This window comes from Thermochaetoides thermophila (genome assembly GCF_000221225.1).
Source record: "Thermochaetoides thermophila DSM 1495 unplaced genomic scaffold scf7180000011821, whole genome shotgun sequence".
NCBI classification, from domain to species: domain Eukaryota; kingdom Fungi; phylum Ascomycota; class Sordariomycetes; order Sordariales; family Chaetomiaceae; genus Thermochaetoides; species Thermochaetoides thermophila.
In genome coordinates this window covers 900,151-920,815 of record NW_006383037.1, presented here as the reverse complement: position 1 = coordinate 920,815, position 20,665 = coordinate 900,151, and the positions used below count along the sequence as shown (strand labels likewise).

The window sequence follows — 20,665 nt, the reverse complement described above, 5'->3', positions numbered from 1 at the left end:
AAAGTGGGGCCTGCCTTGGAGCTTGAAAGTTGAAACAAGGGTGCCGCAGCGGCACCAGCATCCATCATGCCTCCTGGAACTATCCTCAAACCGTGACACCGACCACGCCGCACATCCCGACGACAACCACCTGAATATTCTATCATTTCGTCCCTGGTTTTAGCGTTGGCGCGGCGCATTTGATTTTTCTCCTACAAGTCCTAATAGCGGCGCTAAGCGTCGCGACTTGCGGCAACATCGTACCCTCCTCCTGTCATCCGACTCATCCAGCGACCATCGGCACTCCTGAACAATATCGGGGAGGTTCAGAGCCCAGCCTAGTTCCCTGCCTTTCTCCAGAGCAACATACGCCGCGAGGACACGAAATTCCGAGCACGCGACATCGCGACGACGACTCTTCCCTCGACTTCAGTCACCGCCACCGACTTTCTCCCACAACCCCCTCACCGACTTCCCTCAAACTCCTAATAAGCACAACAAAACTACCTCACCTTCCTAACCAACCAACAACATGTCCTCGTGGTACGCATCCGTGACCAAACTTCAGCGCACCTTCTTCGGCAGTGAACAAGACGGAGACACCGAAGACGACACGCTCGTCTGCCGCGTCCTGCGCGCCTACTACTCCGAAAAGGGCCAGCCCCTCCCCGGCTGGCTGCCCCCCGACCCTAAGGCCCCTCCCCCGCAACAACCCGTCTACGCGAGCTCCCAACCGGGCCGTTACGGAGCCGGTGGTCCTGGCAGAGGCGCGACCGGGTTGAGCAGTCTCTGGGATAATAACAACACCAACAACACGAGCAGTAATGCTGCTGGGGCGGCTGTGGCAAGAAACCAATTCGTCAACAGCCGCAACCCCTTCGCATCTGGCGGTTCTGGCGACACGAACGCCGGCCGTCCCTCTCTTCCGTCCCAACGCGCAGGAAGCTTTACCTCCTCCGCAGGCGGCTACAACGACGCCATTTCTCCCGGTCCCTCCAGCGCACAGGAGAAGCTCAAGCAACGGTTGTGGGGCGGTTCTCGTACTGCTAGTCCCAGTTCGGGCACGGGAGGGAGCAGCTCGGGCCCGTTTGCTCCCCCCCCACAACAGAGTGCGGCTGCCGCGGGAGGGGGAAACAGATGGGGCAATTGGGGGAACAGTGGGAGTGGGGGAGGGACAGAAAAGCCGGTGGTGAGTGCGAATGCGCCTTGGACTGATGGGAGCGGGAGTTACGGGGGAGGGGGGAGCGGGAGGGGTTATGGGCTGCCGAGTGGGCCGCGGGCTGGGTTGCCTAGTAACCCTAGGCCGAGGTGAGGTTTTGAGGGAGTACGGGGTTTGGGATGTGGAAGGGTTTTGGGCAATGAGAGGGGATGGGGGAAGGTGGCGAGTCCTGTTGCGCGATTGAGGGGATGGTGGTTCAGGAGGGGATCCTAAAGAGGGGAGATGTTGGTCTGCTTTCCGCGTCACTACCTACGACGACACTTTGCGACATAATTTACATAGTCAGGGAAGAAACGGGAAGCTTGAACTGGTTGGACCTAATGAGCGCTGGTGTATTGGTGTATGGGAGCCATGGATGGGTTTTTGATATACGCAGCGTCGATAGCATGGGATATGATACCTGCATTCGGTGTGTCTAAGGATGACCCAACGGGAGCTCCTTTTGGCGTACAACGGTCTATTCAATGCCGCTTAAAGAAAAAAAAAAAAAGAATAAGCGGATACCATAACGTGGTGCGTTTTGCGCAGATGACGACTACGCCATGGTAGTGTTACGCGGCAGCCGTGCTAGCTGGAGGTACAGATACTTCCGCAATGATAGTTAAAGCCAGGGCTAACAAAAGTACCGGTACCCGCTATCGCGCCCCTCGTGCTGCGCGGGGCTAAGCTCCCGTAGCCTAAAAGCGCCCACCGCGGCAGGCGTGTAGACCGCTGGGATCAGCGCAGGCAGACTCAGCTCATGGACAGGCTGACTGCACCTGACCGCTCTCGGCCGTGTGTCGACCTTCATCCATCCAATTCATAACTGCGAGATGCATCTTGAGCTCTCTTACTAAGACTGAAACACAGGATTTACACTTTTCAGGTTTTGAACTTAAATCTGATTTTATTTCCCCCCCCTTTTTTTTTTCAGCCTTGTGAAGAGTTCTCCAGTGCCTGCAGGGAGCGCGGCCCAGACAATGACGCGTATCACGAAAATGACGTCGTCGCCGCCGTCGGCCGCTTCGGATTCGGTCCCGGAACCGTCGAGCTTAAATGATCAGCAGCACACAACAGCCACCAACACAACACCCCGAACCAGTTCCTCGTCACTAGCAGCTTCCACAACCCCCTCATCCACAGCAACAATAATAGATCGGCCCCCATCCCCCGCCGGCAGCCTCGACGCTATGAGCGACGATGAGGAAAACGACTACAACACCATCACCCACACCGAGCCCCCCACGACCCGCGGCGTCAAGCTTCTCTTCTGCAAATCCAAGGTCTACGTTCATCCGACTCCCTCTGCGCGCGACAATGTCCCCGGCTACATCGCCCTGCTTCAGCAGAAACCCTCCCCGCTCACTACTTCTCTCGACTCTGAGCCATCATCCCGCACGAACCCCTCCTCAGCCGACCTCCTCCTCGCCTGGATCCCTGACTCCCAGCTCGGCGCCGCTGCCCCGACTTACGCCAAAGTCGACATGAATATTGATTCCGATTCTCCCCCGCGCCTGGCACATCTCGTCCCCCCCATCCCCATCGTCACCTCCCACCCGGGCAACTCGAGCGCCAGCCCTTACATCCCCTCCCGCAATTCCCTTGCCTACGGCCATTCCCCATTTGCAATCCCCCTCTCCGCAATCTTCTCCATCCTTCTGCGTCCCCCTTCCCCGGGCTGGTGGCACGGCAGCATCGTCATCAACGTCCGCGGCGGGGAGTCCTTCCCGCCGCTCTTCTTTCACGACAACGAGTGCGCGAGCACGATGGCGCAGAAGAGGAAGAGGACGCATGAGAGGTTTGATCCGTTTGGGGAGGACGGGGAAGTTTTCTGGGGAGGGGATGAGGTGATGCGGTGGGTAAGGCGGTACGTGCGGGTCGAGAGGAGTGGTGTCGAGAATGGGGTTTGGTTGATTGAGCCGAGTAAGGAGGATAGCGAGGCTTTCGGAGCTGGGGCTCTTGGGGGGAAGGGGTTGGTTGGGGGGAGGAGGGGGAGTACTTCACGGGCAGGACCATCGAATGCTGCCGCCGGGGCTGGGAGGGGAGGGGGAGGTATTGATCCTCTGATGAAGTTTGTTAAGGAGGCCGGGTGGAATATCATGGAGAAGTTTAGCAAGGTGACGACGTTTACGAGGCAGGCGGCACAGGATGTGCTGGACAATCCGCGGATGCCGCCTCAGGTGAGGAGGTTGTTGCGTAACCCCGAGGTACAGACTCTTCAGGAGGAGTTTGATAGCGCGCGGATCTATCTCGCGCGCTGGGCGATGGGGATTGCGGAGCAGAGCGAGCGTGAGCGAAGCCAACGCATATGGACCGCTCGCGAAGTCATGGAGCTGGAGAACACCGACGTAGGCGAGTTCGAGCTACTCGAGCGGGCCAACAGCCTCACCCTAGAGGAAGCTCGGAAGCCTGTGACTCTCAAAGAGTGGATCGGCTACTTCGACCCACACACCGGCCAACTCCTCGTCACAGTGGACGAAGTCAAAGAGCGTATCTTCCACGGCGGCCTGGACCCGGACGTCCGCAAAGAAGCCTGGCTCTTCCTGCTCAACGTCTACGACTGGTACAGCACGCGCGACGAGCGCAAAGCCCAGGCCGCCTCCCTGCGCGACGCCTACCTCAAGCTCAAAGCCTCTTGGTGGGAGCGACAGATCGACCTTGGCGGCCAAGGAGAAGAAGGAGAGTGGTGGCGCGAGCAACGCGGCCGCATCGAAAAGGATGTGCACCGCACCGACCGCAACGTGCCGCTCTTTGCGGGCGAGGATATCCCTCACCCGGATCCGGACTCCCCCTACGCGAGTGTGGGGACTAACGTGCATCTGGAGCAGATGAAGGATATGTTGCTGACGTATAATGAGTATAACAAGGATTTGGGGTATGTGCAGGGGATGTCAGACCTGCTGGCGCCGCTGTATGCGGTGCTACAGGATGATGCGCTGGCGTTTTGGGCGTTTAAGGGGTTTATGGATCGGATGGAGAGAAATTTTTTGCGGGATCAGACGGGCATGAGGGCGCAGCTGACGGCGCTGAATCATCTAGTGCAGTTCATGGATTCGGCGTTGTATAAGCATTTGGAGAAGGCGGAGAGCACGAACTTCTTCTTCTTTTTCCGGATGCTGTTGGTGTGGTATAAGCGAGAGTTTAAATGGGCGGATGTGTTGAGGTTATGGGAGGCGCTGTGGACGGATTATTTGTCGAGCCAATTTCATTTGTTCGTTGCATTGGCGATACTGGAGAAGCATCGCGAGGTGATAATGGAGCATTTGGAGCGGTTTGATGAGGTGTTAAAATATAGTATGTTCCCCTTCCCCTTTCTCCTCTACGGCCTAAAAATACTGACCTCTTATAGTCAACGAGCTCTCTGGCACAATGGACCTCGAATCGACACTCATCCGCGCTGAGGCCCTATTCAAGCGCTTCCAGCGCCTAGTTGACGCGGTCGACAAAAAGAGCAACTTCCCTGCTCCAAGGCCACTTTTCTCCCCTTCGCCTTCGTCATCCCAGCAGTCTGTTGCTAGCACTGGCAGTAATGCTGGGGGGAAGTTGCCGAGTCAGGCCCCGGGTTTGTCACAGAAAGAGCAACAGCCGAATCAGTCAGAACGGGTGATTACCCCTGAGCTGAGGAAGTTGTTGAGTCGGCAGTGGGAGCCGGTGCCGCATAAGGATGGGGATAAGGGGAAGGGCAAGGGGATGGGGATGGGGAAGTGAGGACTGGGTAATGCCATGGTGGTGTTTTTTTTTTCTTTCATCATATGAGCAACCACCTACACTTTGACTATGTGTAATGGTTGTGGGATGGGAATGTGACATGATATTATTTGCATATGTGTCTTTTGATGTTAGGGATGGGTTTACGCAGCGGTTGACGGATATGGGGTGTATCGGGCAGAGATATCCAGGGCATTGGTATGTGCATAGGGGCATCTCCGTGGGAATTTCAGATATATTCCCAATTGCTGCTGATCACTAGTCTTTTCGTGTCATAGGTTGAGTATAACTTTGAGAGGCCCAACTCACTTGCAAGTCTCTCACCGCATCATCCTAACTTAGATTGGCCCTAACGGCTCCGAAACGGAGGGTAGCTTGCTGTCAAGTGACCTGACCTACAGCAGTTTATCCCGTCCGGCTGGTTAGAGTACGTAGGTTCGCTTGGGCCTGGCGTTCCCGCCTGCTGAACACTTTCGATTTTGCCGTTTGTAGGCATGATTCCAGACCACCTAAACTCTTTCGTGAGTCGCCAACCTATGCGCCTTAGTGACCTTAATCTGTCCACATAATGCCCTTTCCCGGCTATCGTTACAACATCAGGTTTTTAGAGCCTATAGGCAACATAAGTTACAATGCCACCCACAGGTTTACTGAGATTCCTTAGACTCTTATGGAGCTGGGTGCCTAAAGTTCCTATGCCCAAAGGTCCAAGAGTAGCACCAAACTTATCCAACCCGTCTTACAGTATCGAAGCCTCTCTTAGGCTCACAAACTGTCGTTAGCCACGATAAACGCCTATCTATCTCACAATTACTTGTTTATCACTTATCAGTGTCTAAGCTACGTAGTTTGCTGCAGGCCTGCAACCGCGCGGTTAGTCGCTAGATATCGATGTAGCGAACAATGTCGGCTCTTCCATATTATTGGCCTTGATCATTGTGGTATGATCGCTCGACTTCTCTATAAATTTTGTAAGGATTGTACACGCTGGGCCTCGACCAGCGGCCATCTTTTTGGCATAAGGTGTTATACGCCTTTCGAACGACCTGGCGAGTAGCTTTGTGGTTGGTATTAGCGGCAAGCCAAGCCAGTAAAGGTTATGGGGTTCTGAAGCTCCAGCGCTGCGTCGATGCGTCTGTCGCGAATCAGAGCATAGTTTGGGTCACACAACCGCGTAAGGACTCTCTGCCACTGGTGTGAAGCATGCTGGGTATATGGCTCATCCTCACTCCCGCACTGTTCCTGTGTCAGATTATTGGAAATATATCGCTCTTTTGAACGGTCTCCTCTTGGCTGTATCCGTCCCCAAAGGCCTTCTTGCATCCTATTCGCGTCGGAGCTGAGATTTGTCTTGTCCATGTTAGATCTGCTCTTCTGTCAACACCTCTAACGAGCGAGCTTTCTGCATAATGCTTTTCTTATTCCTCTGTTCATCATGCCCCCTTTTCTTCATTATTGACAGTACATCCGACTAGACCAGAGCCAACTTCCGAAGTCCTGTTTTGCCGAGCCTAAAGGCGAAACAGTTGCACCTTCACGGATCCTCGTGATTTCACCCAGTGACGGAACATAAGGCTCAGGGGTGAAAGGCGAAGATCACTGAGAAGCTCTCACTCTCTAAGATATCCCACCTTGGAAGATATCCCACCTTGGAGATCTGAAGGGTATCGGTATCCAGATCGCGCAGAATTTTGGTGATATCAACTATCACTAAGCAGGTTTGTCCAAACCTTAACCTAGCTTGTTTGCGAGTAATTGTCTTGTGGCTGAGCTTGAGCTGACATCTGTTCCATAGCTAAAGGTGCTGAAATTCACGGTTGGCTCTTTTTAGTGGACTATTCGTCACAACAAGCCGACTTTCTACGCCAAAGACAAGCAGGCACGGGACAGTGGTTCTTACATTCTCCTCAGTTTCAGGAATGGTATAATAATCCTTGTTTTCTTCGAACCTGTCTCGTTCCAATCTTTTCTCAGGCTAACCAGTCCACCAGGCTGCCAAGGAAGCCAGTGGACTCTCTTCTGCCCCGGCATCCCTGGTGCGGGGAAGACTCTCCTTGTATCGATCGTCATCGATTATCTCCAAAGGAACTTGAGAGACCGTGACGTTGGCATCGCATACCTCTACTGTAACTTCCGGCGTGTGGATGGCCAAACTGTGGAGCAGCTGCTTGCTAACCTCGTAAAGCAACTATTCAGCAACGAGTTCCCACCGCCAACAGCAGTCTTGAATGCCTATGCTCAACACAGGAAGCACAGATCACAGCCATCATTGAGTGACCTTGAGGAGATGTTCCATGCTGTTGCCGCACTGTACAAGAATGGGGTCTTCGTTAACGTTGATTCGCTGGACGAGTGCCAAATGAGCGACAATGTTCGTTCCGAATTCATTGAAGCATTATTGCGCCTTCAATAGCGGGAGAGTAACGTTAACCCCCTGGCCACATCCCGCCCTGTACCTGATATCATGGAAGCCTCTAATGGACACTCCTACCTTGAGATCGTGGCCAAAAAGGAAGATATTGAGAGATACATGCGTAATCAGATGTCCAATTGGCGCGCTGTCTCAAAGTACCCGGACCTCCAACATGAGATCATTAATTGTATTGCCAGTGTCGCAGATGGCATGTAAGTTATCATTTTCTACAAAATATGGGTCATTTATTCAATTGAGCATATTCTTATCTTCAAAATCAAGTTGCTACTTGCCTACCTCTTCTTCAAGTACTTGAAGAATAAAGTTAGCGCAAAGCGCATCCGTGAAACACTTAACAAGCTTCGCAACAACTCTCAACGGGATCCAAAAGCTGGCTCTATTACACCAGGCATATAACGACGCAATGGAGCGAATCAATGAGTAACCAGATGGTTACAAGGAACTCGCCAACCATGTGTTATCCTGGATCATCTGCGCCAAACGTCCTCTGAAAACGATAGAGATTCAGTATGCATGGGCTGTTAAGGATAGTGCGGACGAGCTTGATGAAACCGCAATCCCTGAGGCCGGAGACATGATTTCGGCATGTTGTGGGCTCGTTGTCATCGACAAAGAAAGCGAAATCATTCGACTTGTTCACTATACACTTCAGGAATATTTACAGGATTCTTTGACTCGCTGGTTTCCGACCGCCCATCTCGATACCGCAAATACCTGCGTATTATACCTTTCGTTCAAGGACTTTTCAGGTGGCCCTGTAAAAACGCGTGAGGAGGCGCCTAAACGACTCGAAAAACCTCTCTTTACCTATGCTGTTGACTGCTGGGGACATCATACATCTACGTGTCGGGCTTACGTTCCTCAGCTGCTTGATCTGCTGATAAGTTCAGAATGGGTCAGTATGGCGGTACAACTTTGTGACAAATTTCCCGAAATCAGAGCGCGGCCTTGGCTCCTTGATCATCAAAACCTAAGTCCGGAGTATTTGAGGCCAACTCAGAATGTATTTCACATAGGTTGGCGTCTATGGGCTCAACGATGTAGTCAAGCTGCTCCTTACTAGTGCCCCAGATATTGATCCTGACCATCGAGATCATCAAGGCCAAACGCCACTGAGTTGGGCTGCACGATATGGCCATGCTGAGATTGTTAAAACTATGTTATGTGATGGCCGAGTTGATCCAAACCGACAAGACAAATTTGGTCGAACGCCGCTAAGTTATGCTGCAGGGCATGGCCATACGGAGGTGGTTAAAGCTCTGTTATGTGATAGCCGAGTTGATCCGGCCCGGCAACACAAATATGACCGAACGCCGCTAAGTTATGCTGCGCAGTATGGCCATACGGAGGTGGTTAAAGCTCTACTATGTAATGGCCAAGTTGATCCAAACTTGGTAGATCATGATGGGTGCACACCACTGGTGTTTGTTCCTCCAAGAAGGTCTGGACACCGTTAAAGAGTTCCTCGACTGCTCCAAAGGGAACGATATTCACACCGAAGACCTTGTTCGGTTTGTAATGCAAGCTGTTTGCAACTGAAGGATTTTGAAAAGCTTCGCGCTTTTGTGCGCAGAATGAACTCCTTCAATCTGCTCTGGCAGGGCCTGCTCGAAAGATATGGGACGTTTTGGATTAGAAGGCTCACCCTGACCTCTTACAGAGAGGGGTGGATCTCGTGTCATATGACTGTCCAGGGCTGGGCCAGAAGATTCGGATGTTCTTGAACTGCGTGATATGTTCGTGTGATAGAGTCTGATTTCTGTGGCTGTTGTTTCAAGGGGTGGAGATACAAGGACAAAGCATAAAATAGTGCAGTGGCAGTAAAGCAATAAGACAGGAGAGTAAGGCAACGGAAAGGCTTGGACTGTGTGCGGCCGACGAGTGATGAATGCATATTTACACGTGCGGCGATACTCGGTTCGATCATGTGCCACAGGACTAGGTTAGGTATGAAGGTTTTTCTACATCTTGCGGCACTAGCGGACTTTTGTTAGTGAAGCGAACAAATACTTTGCCTCGAGAAATGTCTTGTAAATAGCCACCATGGTCTACGTCTGCGGTCATCCGAGTTACTGTCCTTGAAGCCGGTGGCAAAAGCTATGGCCTGATTGCCCATCTGGTTTTGGCTGGATTGTCTCCAGCCGGTTAATATGCTCCCGGATTGTTCGCCTACCCCATTATTCCCACTGCTGTCCGATATCTCGGATAGTAAGGACGAACTAGAACCTGGGGGTGGTGATCCTGCAAGATATCCACATTAACGAATCACAAATTTCCTCCTAGCCTTATACAGTTTGTAAGTAGGCACTAGACTAGGTTTCATTCATGCTCGCCGGCATCATGACCATAGTCTAAGCATAGTGCAGCGTTCCCGGTGAACACAAAGTTTGCCACTAGGCCGCGTGCTGTCTTCGCTAAGTAACCCTTTTCAACTCCATGTAAAGTTGACGTACTATAGCTTCAAGAGCCAGCATTTCTCCAACATCCCGACATACTTTCTTCAATTTCCACGATGATTCTCACACAAAGGTGATTCTTTGATACAACGTAAACATAAATACGGGATGACCTCCATAGCTCCTTGTCTCAACATTGAGCAATCTTGAGGCAGAATTCTGGCTCGATAGCTCTGAACTTGAAACCACATTTTCGTCGCCATTTGCGCACTTTCAGTCCTGACAAACTACCAACCACCAGCCTACATACTCCCAGTTATGTTACAGGCTCCACGTAAGACACGAGCGTAGTGCAACAAACCAAAAAACAGTTCGCAGTCCAATATGGCATTGCTGTAAGATCTGATAGTATTGCCTGAACACATCTGACCCAGCAATAAAACATTCCTTCTAGGCACAAGCGGTTCGACGCTGAACACTTATCACTCTTTTCCTCTTATATGTCGGATTATGGAGAAAGAACTGATACTCTTTATTTGTATAGTGTTATGTCTCCCGTTGATCATGGATTTGACAAGAATAGGTGGAAGTAGCTTTATACAGGGCCTTGAAACCCCGGCATCCTCTGACTCTGCGGACTCCTTACATAATCGAGCAATTGACTTATCTGCAACTGGGATTCGCTGCAAGACCTCGAAAAGTTCGTTCATATAAATAGGATTTCTACATATCTAGTCTTCCTGCATTTGCATTGCTGTTGCCGTTGGCCAAGTTGTTGATGTCTTAAATCACGATCCAACACGCAGCTCGGTGGAACGGCATTGCTGCGCCCCTTGCGACATGGTCGCTGCTCTATACTCCAAATTTCACCCCCGATATTCATTCCGTTTGACTACGTTCGGAACGGAATCGCTAACAGTGGGAAGAAAGGAACCCGTTTTTGGCCGCCAACGCTTATCAATCTAGGCTCCTCAGTTCCAGAAACATAAAGACTAACATCGCATCTACACCGGTGTTTCACATTCTATTTTGCGCCGCATTGACAACTGAACCGCGTTGTCATTTCATGCTGCGAGATGCTCGCTTAAGTCTGGGTTGTACCTGATGCTGGCCTTGATGCTAGTCCCACGAGTCTTTCCGTTTAAAAACAAATCCCATTACCCATTACCCGGTAACATGCTCATCAAGGGTTTTCTCCCTTCACTAAAAAGTAACGTCATCAATACCGCCTCTCACTTTAGCTCCCCCTATAAGTAGTATACCCAAACGGCGCCAACAACAGCGGGACATGATACCTCTGCCCCTTCCTAACCACGAATGTAACCGCCACCTCCGGATAAAACGTCTTGTCCAGCCCCCCAAAATACCCCGCCACATCGAATTTCAATGTCCACTGGCTCATCTCATTTTGCCCTCCAGGGGCATTCTCCAACCCACCCAGGACATCATCCAGCGTGTAGACGGGCACGTCACCTGATGAATTGACGCCTGAGTAGGGCAGCCATGTCTTGATGCGGCCATCGTCGTCGGTGTGGGATTCGAAGATGACGGGGCCGGGGGTTGGCGTGGCGTTTGCTGAAGGGGAGGAGAGATGGAGCTGGACGCGAAGGTTGCGCGCCGGTTGGCCCGTTGTAGTGTCGAGGACATGGCAGGTTATGCGGTCTTTAGCTTCGGCCATTTTGGAGGTTTAAGTATTGAAGAACTTGGAGGATTGGAGGATTTTGGTCGGTTGAAAGGCTGTGGTAATGTTAGCTTTGAAAGTTCAGGCAAGAGGAGGTGAAGAACGGGAGGTGAGCATGGGCTCAGGGGGGAACGGCTTAGACTGGGGTACATACCGTTTATGGGTTTGGACGAGAGCTGGAAGATTGAGGACTTGTAGGCAGAGAAAATTTAACTTCAGAAACCTCGAGACTTCGACGTCTTTTGGCCCTGTCTTAAATTATGTCCTTGGCTGTGGCAAGAAACACAGCCGCCATTGTGTTTCCCAGGAACGTGGTACGGAGGACGGAGCTCGCCGATGAGGGGCCATGGGGGGGTTTATCGGCGATAAGCTGCGGGGGGTGAGGGGTCCACTTCTGGAGCAGCGGGGGAGCTCATGGGGTTAAACAAAGAGAGGTTCAGAGAACTTGCTTTTAGGGTCTTCCGTTCATGGAAATGGATGGTGCTTCTCACAAACTTCAGAGTTTTCGTCGTTCTTAACAACTATTGTAGTTATGAGTTACCCAGGCAAGCCACTGAGACTTTGAAAAAGTTAGTTGAGCTTTCCGAAGCTCCTATCCTGCTCAAGTTCTCAAAAGACGGGTTGAGCAGCAGTGATGACCTGAAGTCTATATCATTAGACATTAGCCAGCAATTTTCATGGGTATAAGGCATCATAGGTTCTAGAGCTCATCACTGAGTCCCCAGTTATCCCAGAGAATAAGTCATCCTAATCCTGATTCTCACTCCACCCATAAAACCTATGCATCTGCCTAATCTCCTCCCACAACTTTGGAACCACATCCCACTGATCCGCGATTGAGCCCCTAGCTCCCAACATATTCCAACGCTTCTCATCCCACATCACATACCCCCACCTCCTCAAAGACTCAGGCACATAACCCCCATACAAATTGAAGTACCTCCCTTTCCATGAAAGCACCCACGCAATGGGCGGTCCGACAGGCACAGGCTCGTCTCCTGTGAACGTTAACGCATCCCCTCGTCCTTCGGCCGCATCCCTGGGATATATGCGTCCTGCGGCAGCCATTTCACGTCTTCTCATCGCTTGGGTTTCCTTCTTAAGACAGTGGTAGACGGTTGCGTCTGTGAAGTTGTTGAGAATCCGGTCGGTGACGACTTTGAGGAGAGAGGCTTCGGTCATGCCGGTTATCACTTTCATCTGGCGGAGAATGTGCGCGGGGTCGTTGGCGGTGAAGACTTGGACGGCTACCTTCAGGGACCAGACGTTGGTTAGGCGGTCGGCGATGTGTTCACGGAAACTCAGATCTTGAGAAAGTTTATGTTAGCCAGTCATGTAGGTTGGCGACAGGCACGGTGTGGTACATACCATCTTTCATGTGACATATCGAACTCTTAAGTCTGCCCGCCGAATGTGTCGTCTCATTGACCCCCCGACGCTCCAATTTCTGCTCAATCTCCCTAACATCCTCATCCATCTGGTCCAACACAGCCTGATATCTGTCCCGGAGAAACATGTTGAAGCAGCCAATGGCCTCACACTCCCATGGCTCAAAAAGACCGAAAAAGAAGGTATTGACAAGATCAGCTCGCAAAGTTCCAGCACGCAGATCTCGAAAGCCGAATGCCCGAGAGAAGATCTCGTGACGGTAGATGGCCTGGAATAGGCGGCGTTCTTCACTTCGGCTCAAGACACGTGTCATCCCTCTATCGCCGTCACCAGGGCCCTTCGCTTTGTTTTCCCCCTTACCTTCTTCTTCCAAGCCAACGCCGATATCACGCCCAAGATTCGCAAGCGCCCACTCAGTGTACATCCTCGCGAGGGGATGCACAACCTGAACATGAAACTCAACCAGCCGATATAGTTCTCCCAAATCAGCAAACAATGCATCTTGGAAGGACTCCCCCGACCCAAGCCACTTCCTATATTTATCAAGAAAATCAACAGCATGCTGATCCCGCCCATGAACCCCGGTGGGGATCTGTCTGACCATCAAAGACGCATAAGCATCCACATAAAGCCCCTCCAGCTCACGGCACATACAAGCACGGATGATTTTGCCCTGGTTGTGCCTGTAGTGGTGGTACATGACTGGGGAGGCCTTTATAAGCGCTATCAGTGTGGGGAGGTCGGGAATGTGTGAGAAGACTTCGTCGCGGAGCTCGGCTGGAAGGTCCTCGATGGAACGGAATGAAGATGTTGAGCTTGTTGACTGCCCGGTTTCAGAGTCCCCATCTGATGTGACCTCTCCTATCTCCATGTTGTGAAGGCGGAGCATGAGGGAGACGGGGTCTTTGATGGGTTGTTGGATTTCTGTCATCCTGTTGGATATGCTTATCGGGCGGTCGTTCTGGTGAAGAACGGTGTCTGTTCAATAAGTTTGGTTTTTTAACCTGAAAAAAAAAGTGAACAGGTTCAGAACGCATCATGCCATAGTTTCCTCACAAGCAGCGGGAAACATGCTCGGTCTTTTACAGGCCGTCATCTGTGAAATCAACGTGGCGGGTCAGCCCGGCAACGTGGTAGCACAAGACGGGTTCATGGGTTAATATGCAGGGGCTGGGTTCCTGCATGCGGCTGGACAGCATCTGGAACCCCACATTTTCGCCTCTCTCGGTTCAGACATTTGTAGCAACGCCTATCGAGGAAACTGAGGTCGATATTGTGGGATAAACGCAATCCAAAATCTTCCTGAAGCGGTACTTACCGTTGCTTACAGGTTCAACCTGAATCAACCACGACGAGGACCTGTAAGACATGGCGGACGGAAATATGTCTATTACTATCTATCATTCCTTTCATAACTAACACTCACTTACATTCAACACCACTGCTAACTTTACTTCGATGGCTGAGGGAACCTACAGCTCATCTCTGACATGACCACCGCTGCTAGCCCCAGCACCCTCTCCACTGATATCTTCCATGGCCATGATTTTGACCACCAGACTGGTCCAGCCAGTGAAGTGCTGCGTGCGCTGACCTTTGCCCGTCTCCGGGTTGTACTGTTCCCAGGCGAAGCCGGTCTCTTCCCAGTTGCGGTAGACAGTCTCAACAATGTTCTTACGCAGGCGTGTGTACAGATCGCGGGCCGTCTCCTTGTAGGGACCGTCTTGGGTAGCAATGTTCTAGAGGGAGAGGTTAGGATACGCATGGGAAATGAGAGTAAGAGTTGGGGAAGGGGTAAGCAACATACATAAAGCTGCACGATAGCCAGATAGTTAATATTAATCCAGACCGGGCTGCGCCAATAGTTTTCCGCCGTGCCGTAGAACTCGTCCTTCTTGCTCAAACTGCGCAGGCCATATGGGCTCCAGAGCTCGCTCTCATCACCGATCAGTGCCAGAAGCTTGCCCAGCTTGGGACTATCCGGCTTCAGGAGGCCCGTCAGGAACGGGAACAGAGAGATATAGCCCTTATGGCAGACGAGCTTGTGTTCCTCGAACTCGTCGATCGTCGCATCACAGTAGCAGCCTTCCTTCTCAGACCAGTGCAGGTCGTCCAAGTTGTGCTCGATCGCGTCGAGGACTTTGGTGTAGAACTCCACATCCTCGGTAGCGCCTAGCAGACTGCCAATGCTGATGAGCGACTTGACCATCACGCCGACCCAGGACATCAGATCGACATGCAGCTCGCCTGGGTGTGGTGGTTGAGGACGTGGGTAGTCGTCTAGGCCACTTGTGAGACAGTGAGACACTGTCCGACCACGCCAACGGTAGGCTTCTTTGGTGGAATAGGCTTCGCGATCATAGGACTTTATGTCACCGGCTTGAGTCTTGCGGAACCAATCGAACTGGCGTCGAAGCAGCGGGTACAAGCGGCGAAGGTATTCAAGCCCAACCTCGGGGTTGTCGACGGACGCGGTGGACAGAGTTTCATCAAGTGAAAGGTTGTCCTTGACCACTGGCTGGCTTGCGTTGTTCTTCCGCAGCCTCTCTACAAAGTTATCGAGGACGAGAAAGAGGGTTGGAGGGTTGGCATAATGCGGATACTGAGTTTGGAACTCCTTCGGGACTTTGCTCCGGGCCTCGGCACCCAGGATCTGCTCACGAGCAATCCATCCATCCTCATCCATCAGGTTGTACCAGCTCTTGATGATCTCCAAAGCAAGATCGATGTCCCAGTCGGCGATGGGGAGCAAGTGGAACCCCTCATCCCATAAGAATCCACGGGGGAAGAAAGGACGAGACGGGATGCTGGTAAAAAGCTCATAGGGGCCTTCCAATGCCTCTTGGTGGCGAGCCCTTGCTTCAGCAGCATCCTCCCAGAAGCCTTCGTTTTCCTCGTCGTACTCAGGGGCATACGACCGGTCAACCAAGGAGTGACCGTAGAAGTAGCCAATGCCACCGATAAGATTGGAGAACATGCTCTTGCCGAACTTTTTATAGTTGTCCCCTTGGAACGGGGCCTTGAGGTCAAACACTCTGGCGAAACGCTCGCCAAATACCTCAGTCGCCTGCTTCACTTCCCTCTCCAGATCTTTGCTCGTAACCTCCTTGCCGGCAGACTCGCTTGAGAAGAGGATATCAAACTCAAAGTCTCCCTCAAAAACCTTCTGCACGATGTGGACATTGCCAGAGCCAGGCTTGTTGGCAAGTAGGTACACCTGCCACGGCGGAGGGGGGTCTGCGACGTCGTACTTGTTCTCAACAAGCCAGTCGATGCCGGCTTTGAGCTGCTGGAACAGGATCGGCTTCGCCTGCCACAGCACCTCATCGGGGTAAGTCAGGGACTGAACAACCGTCTGGCCGGGCCCCCTCAGTCTGGAGAGGTCGTGATCGCTCTGAGGAATGACACCTTTGCCCTTAGTGACAACCAGTTTGTAGTTACCAAGGGCCTCGGAACGACCCTTCAGAATCACATCGCCCTCATACCCAAACTCGTTCTCACTCGGCACTGCCTCGAGTTCGGAGTTCTCACCTTCCTGGCTGACGTAAAAGACAACAATCGTCTTCTGATCCTTAGGGGCATCATCATTCAAAGTGCCTTTAATTCTGGCTGCCCAGCTGCCGCCATGAGCACCGCCAGGGATCTTCACAAAGGAAGTGGTGATGTCAAGACCGTTCTGGATATCATGAATCGACTGGATACCTCCCCTCCTAGGGTCATACTCATCCCAGCCATAGCCCTTCATACCCTCATTTTGCTCGCACGTGTACCGAACGGCTACAATGGCTCGTCAGCCTCACAACTCTTGGTCACTGGTCTCAGGGGGAGGACATACTGTGCTGGAAGTCGGTGTAACTCTCAATCTTTCCCCACATCAACCCCGTCATCAGGCTCTTTCCTATCCTCGGACGGGTGCCAAAGTAAATATTCGGACGGTATGGGCCCCAGAGTAAGCTCTGGTTATTCAAGCGGCCAATCTCGCTATGGAGGATGGACTCGCCCTCAACATCGGCGGCGGCAACAGCTGAGCTGGCGAAGATGGCGTTGTAGCACGCCACAGCGAGCAGCCAGCCCAACTGGCGCTTGAACGCCATGGCCGTACGTCTCTTTGTCTAACTGGACTTTTTTTGAAACAAAAATTACTTGTCAAGGACTAAGTGTCCATAACAACCAATTGTCTCACAATGTTGGGCGATAAAGCTGCTGTTTGATGTTCTGAACACGTTAAAAGAAAGGTGGGTCCCAAACATCTTGGCCCCTTGTTCCAGAAGGCTTGGCATCCCATCTAAGGCCCGTTTCAGATCCCCGCTAACGTTAATGTGGGGCTTCTTGTGGGGGTGTTCGGTTTCCAACCTCCAACCTGATCATAAGCAAAATCATCCAGTGGTTGCTGTGCCTAGGGTTTGCATTTAGTGATCTTTACGAATACTTCTTTTTTTTTCTCACATGCTTTGCAGCAAGTATGTAATCTTTACGCGAGGCGCTGGCGACTTGGAAAGTGGGATATCAAACACCTTCAACTTCCATGCTTTGTGTCACCGCTTCGCTCCCTTCACTTGTGCTGAAATGGAGGATGCGAAGAAGCATGGCTCTCATTGAGGCACTTAGCCTTCTTAAGGAAGTGCGAAAATTTGGAAGAACCGGCTCGGAACGTTCCGCACGAGTCGAACTAGCGACCAACCAGGGGGGAGCTGTGCGGTCAGAAATTCCAAAGAATGATACACGGGGTTTTCCGTAGGGCAGTGTGTTCTTGACAATGCGAATCTGCTTCCCCCTTCCTGATGGTCGATAACCGGCTGAAGGGGAAGGGAATTTATACAGGTAATGCGAAGATTTATGCAAATTTCGGACTTCGATGTTACAGAAGGAGAGTGATGCTACCCCGAAAAATTGCAGCACGTTTTGGCCCAATCTCCAGTGGCCCAATCTTCAGTCCTTTGGGGTCGATGGATTGTCAAAACTCTTTCCATGGTCGAATCCATCGTGAATACCCTTGTTCGGCTGTCAATGTGCTCTGCATGTTTGCGGCAGGGCGGAGATATGAAGCAGCTGCAGTACTCATTTGATCGTCCCGATGCTTCAAGCTCCGCGACCTCTTGCTTCACCGAGGAGACAGTTCGCTTGTTGGTCATATATAGAAAATCAACAGCCGTGAACATTCGAAATATCGAAGTCCTTAACTTTGTTACGTGATCCGAAGCTCAAAACTCCGGTTTTCAGTGGTAGAAGCTACTCAGATCGCGTCAGCAGTGGAGACACCGATGAGCCAATATGCAAGAACACCAATATCTGCCGGGCGGTGAATATATTAGCCAATCTTATCTCACGCTCCCTCGCAGCTCGGGTCAACCCGATCACCGAGCGATCCCCAGCCTGTCACCGAGACGCGGTTCCGACTCTCGGTCTCGTCGGTCAACCGATGGCACGGTTCGGTAGCGCAACGTCGACAAGATGAGGTCGCTGGCGGTGGCTGTGCGACCCTTCCATCAATCTTCTTTTTCGCTTCTTTGGCTCACCTGTTTCTGTGGCACGGTGTCACGTTATCTCGCGCATCCCATGGGACGCGTTTCCCGCCGCCGTCCCCTTGCCCTACCTCCGTGCGCTACTTTTAGCGGATGCGAGATGCGACTTTGTGGCGGTCTCAATACCTTGCCCGTCATTTCAAGCTTGGCATACGACACAGGAGGCAGGTGACAATGGTTGGTTTTGTCATCAGGAGCAGCTTTCTGGAAGCTTGGTGATAAATCAACAACATGGACACGCAGATGTGGCTTGCTGAACTCGCGTCTCCTAGACTGATTGCGTTTAGTCGTGCTTCATGCTGCCTGACCGCTGGCGCAGCTGGCTTGCGCATCTTGCATACATTACGTTGGAGATGCGACGTTATGTGCTTCAAGGTAGACCGTTAGGCAGCCAGGCAGGATGTCACCGCACCCTTAGCCAAAAAGAGAATCCTGAATTTCTCGTATCCCCCCGCATGTGTCTTCCCGGTGACGCATCATGAGTTCATGATCCGTGGGGAAGACCCTTGTGATGATGCTACAAGAGTCACAGCGGTCAACGGCCATGATAGCAAACCCGAGCCGACGGAGATACTCAGGCCCCGGAGATGGAGTGGCCACTCGGCAACTGGAAGTCAATCACAAAATATGATGAACAAACATTGAGAGACGATTGAGTCTATTTTGAAGTCCATATTCATGCAAGCCAGTGAGAGGCCCAAAAAACACGATGCAACTCCAAAAGTCCTTCCACCCTGTTCAACTGTAACCCCAACCGGCCAACCAATCACCAACCGTTCAAAGCCGAGAGAGGAAAACAACCCAAAGTCTGTCAAGTCTGCCCATTCCCCGGGGTATATGGAGAAGTGAAGAAACGCTCGACCGAATGAGAGAGGATAGAATGAAACTGCAAATCAGAAATCAGAAATCAGAAACGTGACCAAAGCCCAATGTGAATCTTAGGAGCAATCAGCGCTCTAGAAATCCCAGATGTTGCCAAATCATGTTGCCCAAGTTGCGTGCATCCCAGTCTTCAACCCTAACCCTTTAGCTCACAGCCAGAGATATAAACGGGAAAAGCTCGTATTTGAACCAACCAAAACCGAAAGGCCAGTGTTAATCAGTATGCGGAGCGGTTGTCTCGGATTCCCATCCCATTGGGAGATTTCGAAAACGGGAGGTCGAAAGAAGATCACTTCTCGTTAGGATGTCAAAGGTCAGCCGGCCGTCGTGTCTCACTGACGGGCCGAAACGGACAGCTTAAACAACTCAACCCCGGTAGTGATCTGCTCCAGGTCAGCTATACAGGCCCCATCAAAAACTTAAGGAATCATAGATGCATCAAACCGGAAACTCACCTCTAGCCAAGGACATCACATATACTGCGTCCCGTCTGCCCTAGCCCCATCAAAGTCGTGCTCCCCGTATACGGGGCCGGTATATGGCGAATCATAGTATCCCCCTCTGACATCTCCACCAAGACCACCTCGTGCATCTCTCTGCGAATCAAACATCATGTTCATAGCCGCTGTCGTGGCGGCATGGTGATGAGCCGGGCTATACGCGCCATACGAGTCCAGTCCATAGAGCATTCGTTGTTGCTGATCGGCGGCTGTATCGAAGAAACTCGGCGTCTGCGGTGGCATTGGCGAAGACGCCGGCGCTGGCGTCATCATCCCGCTGCCGGGCAAACCGGCCGTCACACTGAGAGTGTCGCTGTGCCCGCTGTGATGGCTGAGCGTTCCTGTGCTGGCCTCAGCGTGGCCGCGGGCTACGACATGGCGGATGCTGAGACCACCCCATGGCAGACCGGCAAGGTCAGTGTCCTCGAAGGCAAGATCTTCGGGCTCGGGAATGTGATAGACGCAGTGGGCGTATTGCTGGTTGAGTTCCTGGCGGTGCCTCTGGTCACGTAGCTCACGCTGTTTTTCTCCTGTTCGTTAAGGTTAATGTCGAGTCTCTTTGAGAATGAAGGCGCCAATAAAGGCAAACATACTGAATTTGCGCTGAGCGATACGGTTCTGAATGCGTCTCCTCTCTTCAGGCTCTGTCACCTCGGTCCAGTCGTCTGTCAATCTACGGTTGCTGGAAGCCTTTCTAGGGGCTGTGGAGGTGGAGCCTGTTCTGGTTGTTCTTGAAGGCGCCATCTTGGATGATTCTTGTTCTGTATCGGAGCCCGGCTCCACAGTGGCCGTCTTGCTTGCTTTTTTTTGCTGCCTCCTTTCCTAGAAGGTGAGGCTTTGGCTGAGTCGCTATGTCTCCTCGAGTCCTCTGGGGGCTCAGTAATGCGGACTTCTATATAGTCTTGACGGTGTTGGTATGAGGACATTTCCGACAATATATAGAACAAAGCAGAGAAACAAGAAAAAGGGGGGTAAG

The 20,665-nt window shown here is 52.0% G+C and overlaps 6 protein-coding genes across 6 annotated transcripts; 2 read left to right on the top strand and 4 right to left on the bottom strand.

Moving 5' to 3' along the window:
- Positions 1 to 511: 511 nt before the first annotated feature.
- CTHT_0061660 (uncharacterized protein) lies at positions 512 to 1,291 on the top strand (the record flags this gene model as incomplete). Its single annotated transcript, XM_006696419.1, has 1 exon — positions 512 to 1,291. One exon carries the CDS (start codon positions 512 to 514, stop codon positions 1,289 to 1,291), a length of 780 nt encoding a protein of 259 aa, XP_006696482.1.
- An 884-nt stretch (positions 1,292 to 2,175) lies between these two features.
- Positions 2,176 to 4,885, top strand: CTHT_0061650 (GTPase-activating protein gyp7-like protein; the record flags this gene model as incomplete). The annotated part of the gene is made up of 2 exons (XM_006696418.1): positions 2,176 to 4,471; positions 4,527 to 4,885. The coding sequence occupies 2 exons, from the start codon at positions 2,176 to 2,178 to the stop codon at positions 4,883 to 4,885; spliced, it is 2,655 nt and encodes an 884-aa protein (XP_006696481.1).
- Positions 4,886 to 10,952: 6,067 nt separating this feature from the next.
- CTHT_0061640 (putative steroid binding protein) lies at positions 10,953 to 11,393 on the bottom strand (the record flags this gene model as incomplete). Its single annotated transcript, XM_006696417.1, has 1 exon — positions 10,953 to 11,393. The coding sequence occupies one exon, from the start codon at positions 11,391 to 11,393 to the stop codon at positions 10,953 to 10,955; it is 441 nt and encodes a 146-aa protein (XP_006696480.1).
- Positions 11,394 to 12,005: 612 nt separating this feature from the next.
- CTHT_0061630 (uncharacterized protein) lies at positions 12,006 to 13,716 on the bottom strand (the record flags this gene model as incomplete). Its single annotated transcript, XM_006696416.1, has 3 exons — positions 12,006 to 12,042; positions 12,286 to 12,703; positions 12,765 to 13,716. 3 exons carry the CDS (start codon positions 13,714 to 13,716, stop codon positions 12,006 to 12,008), a joined length of 1,407 nt encoding a protein of 468 aa, XP_006696479.1.
- Positions 13,717 to 14,257: 541 nt separating this feature from the next.
- Positions 14,258 to 16,879, bottom strand: CTHT_0061620 (uncharacterized protein; the record flags this gene model as incomplete). Its single annotated transcript, XM_006696415.1, has 3 exons — positions 14,258 to 14,524; positions 14,593 to 16,562; positions 16,621 to 16,879. 3 exons carry the CDS (start codon positions 16,877 to 16,879, stop codon positions 14,258 to 14,260), a joined length of 2,496 nt encoding a protein of 831 aa, XP_006696478.1.
- A 2,780-nt stretch (positions 16,880 to 19,659) lies between these two features.
- CTHT_0061610 (uncharacterized protein) lies at positions 19,660 to 20,433 on the bottom strand (the record flags this gene model as incomplete). The annotated part of the gene is made up of 2 exons (XM_006696414.1): positions 19,660 to 20,219; positions 20,283 to 20,433. 2 exons carry the CDS (start codon positions 20,431 to 20,433, stop codon positions 19,660 to 19,662), a joined length of 711 nt encoding a protein of 236 aa, XP_006696477.1.
- Between the last annotated feature and the right edge of the window lie 232 nt (positions 20,434 to 20,665).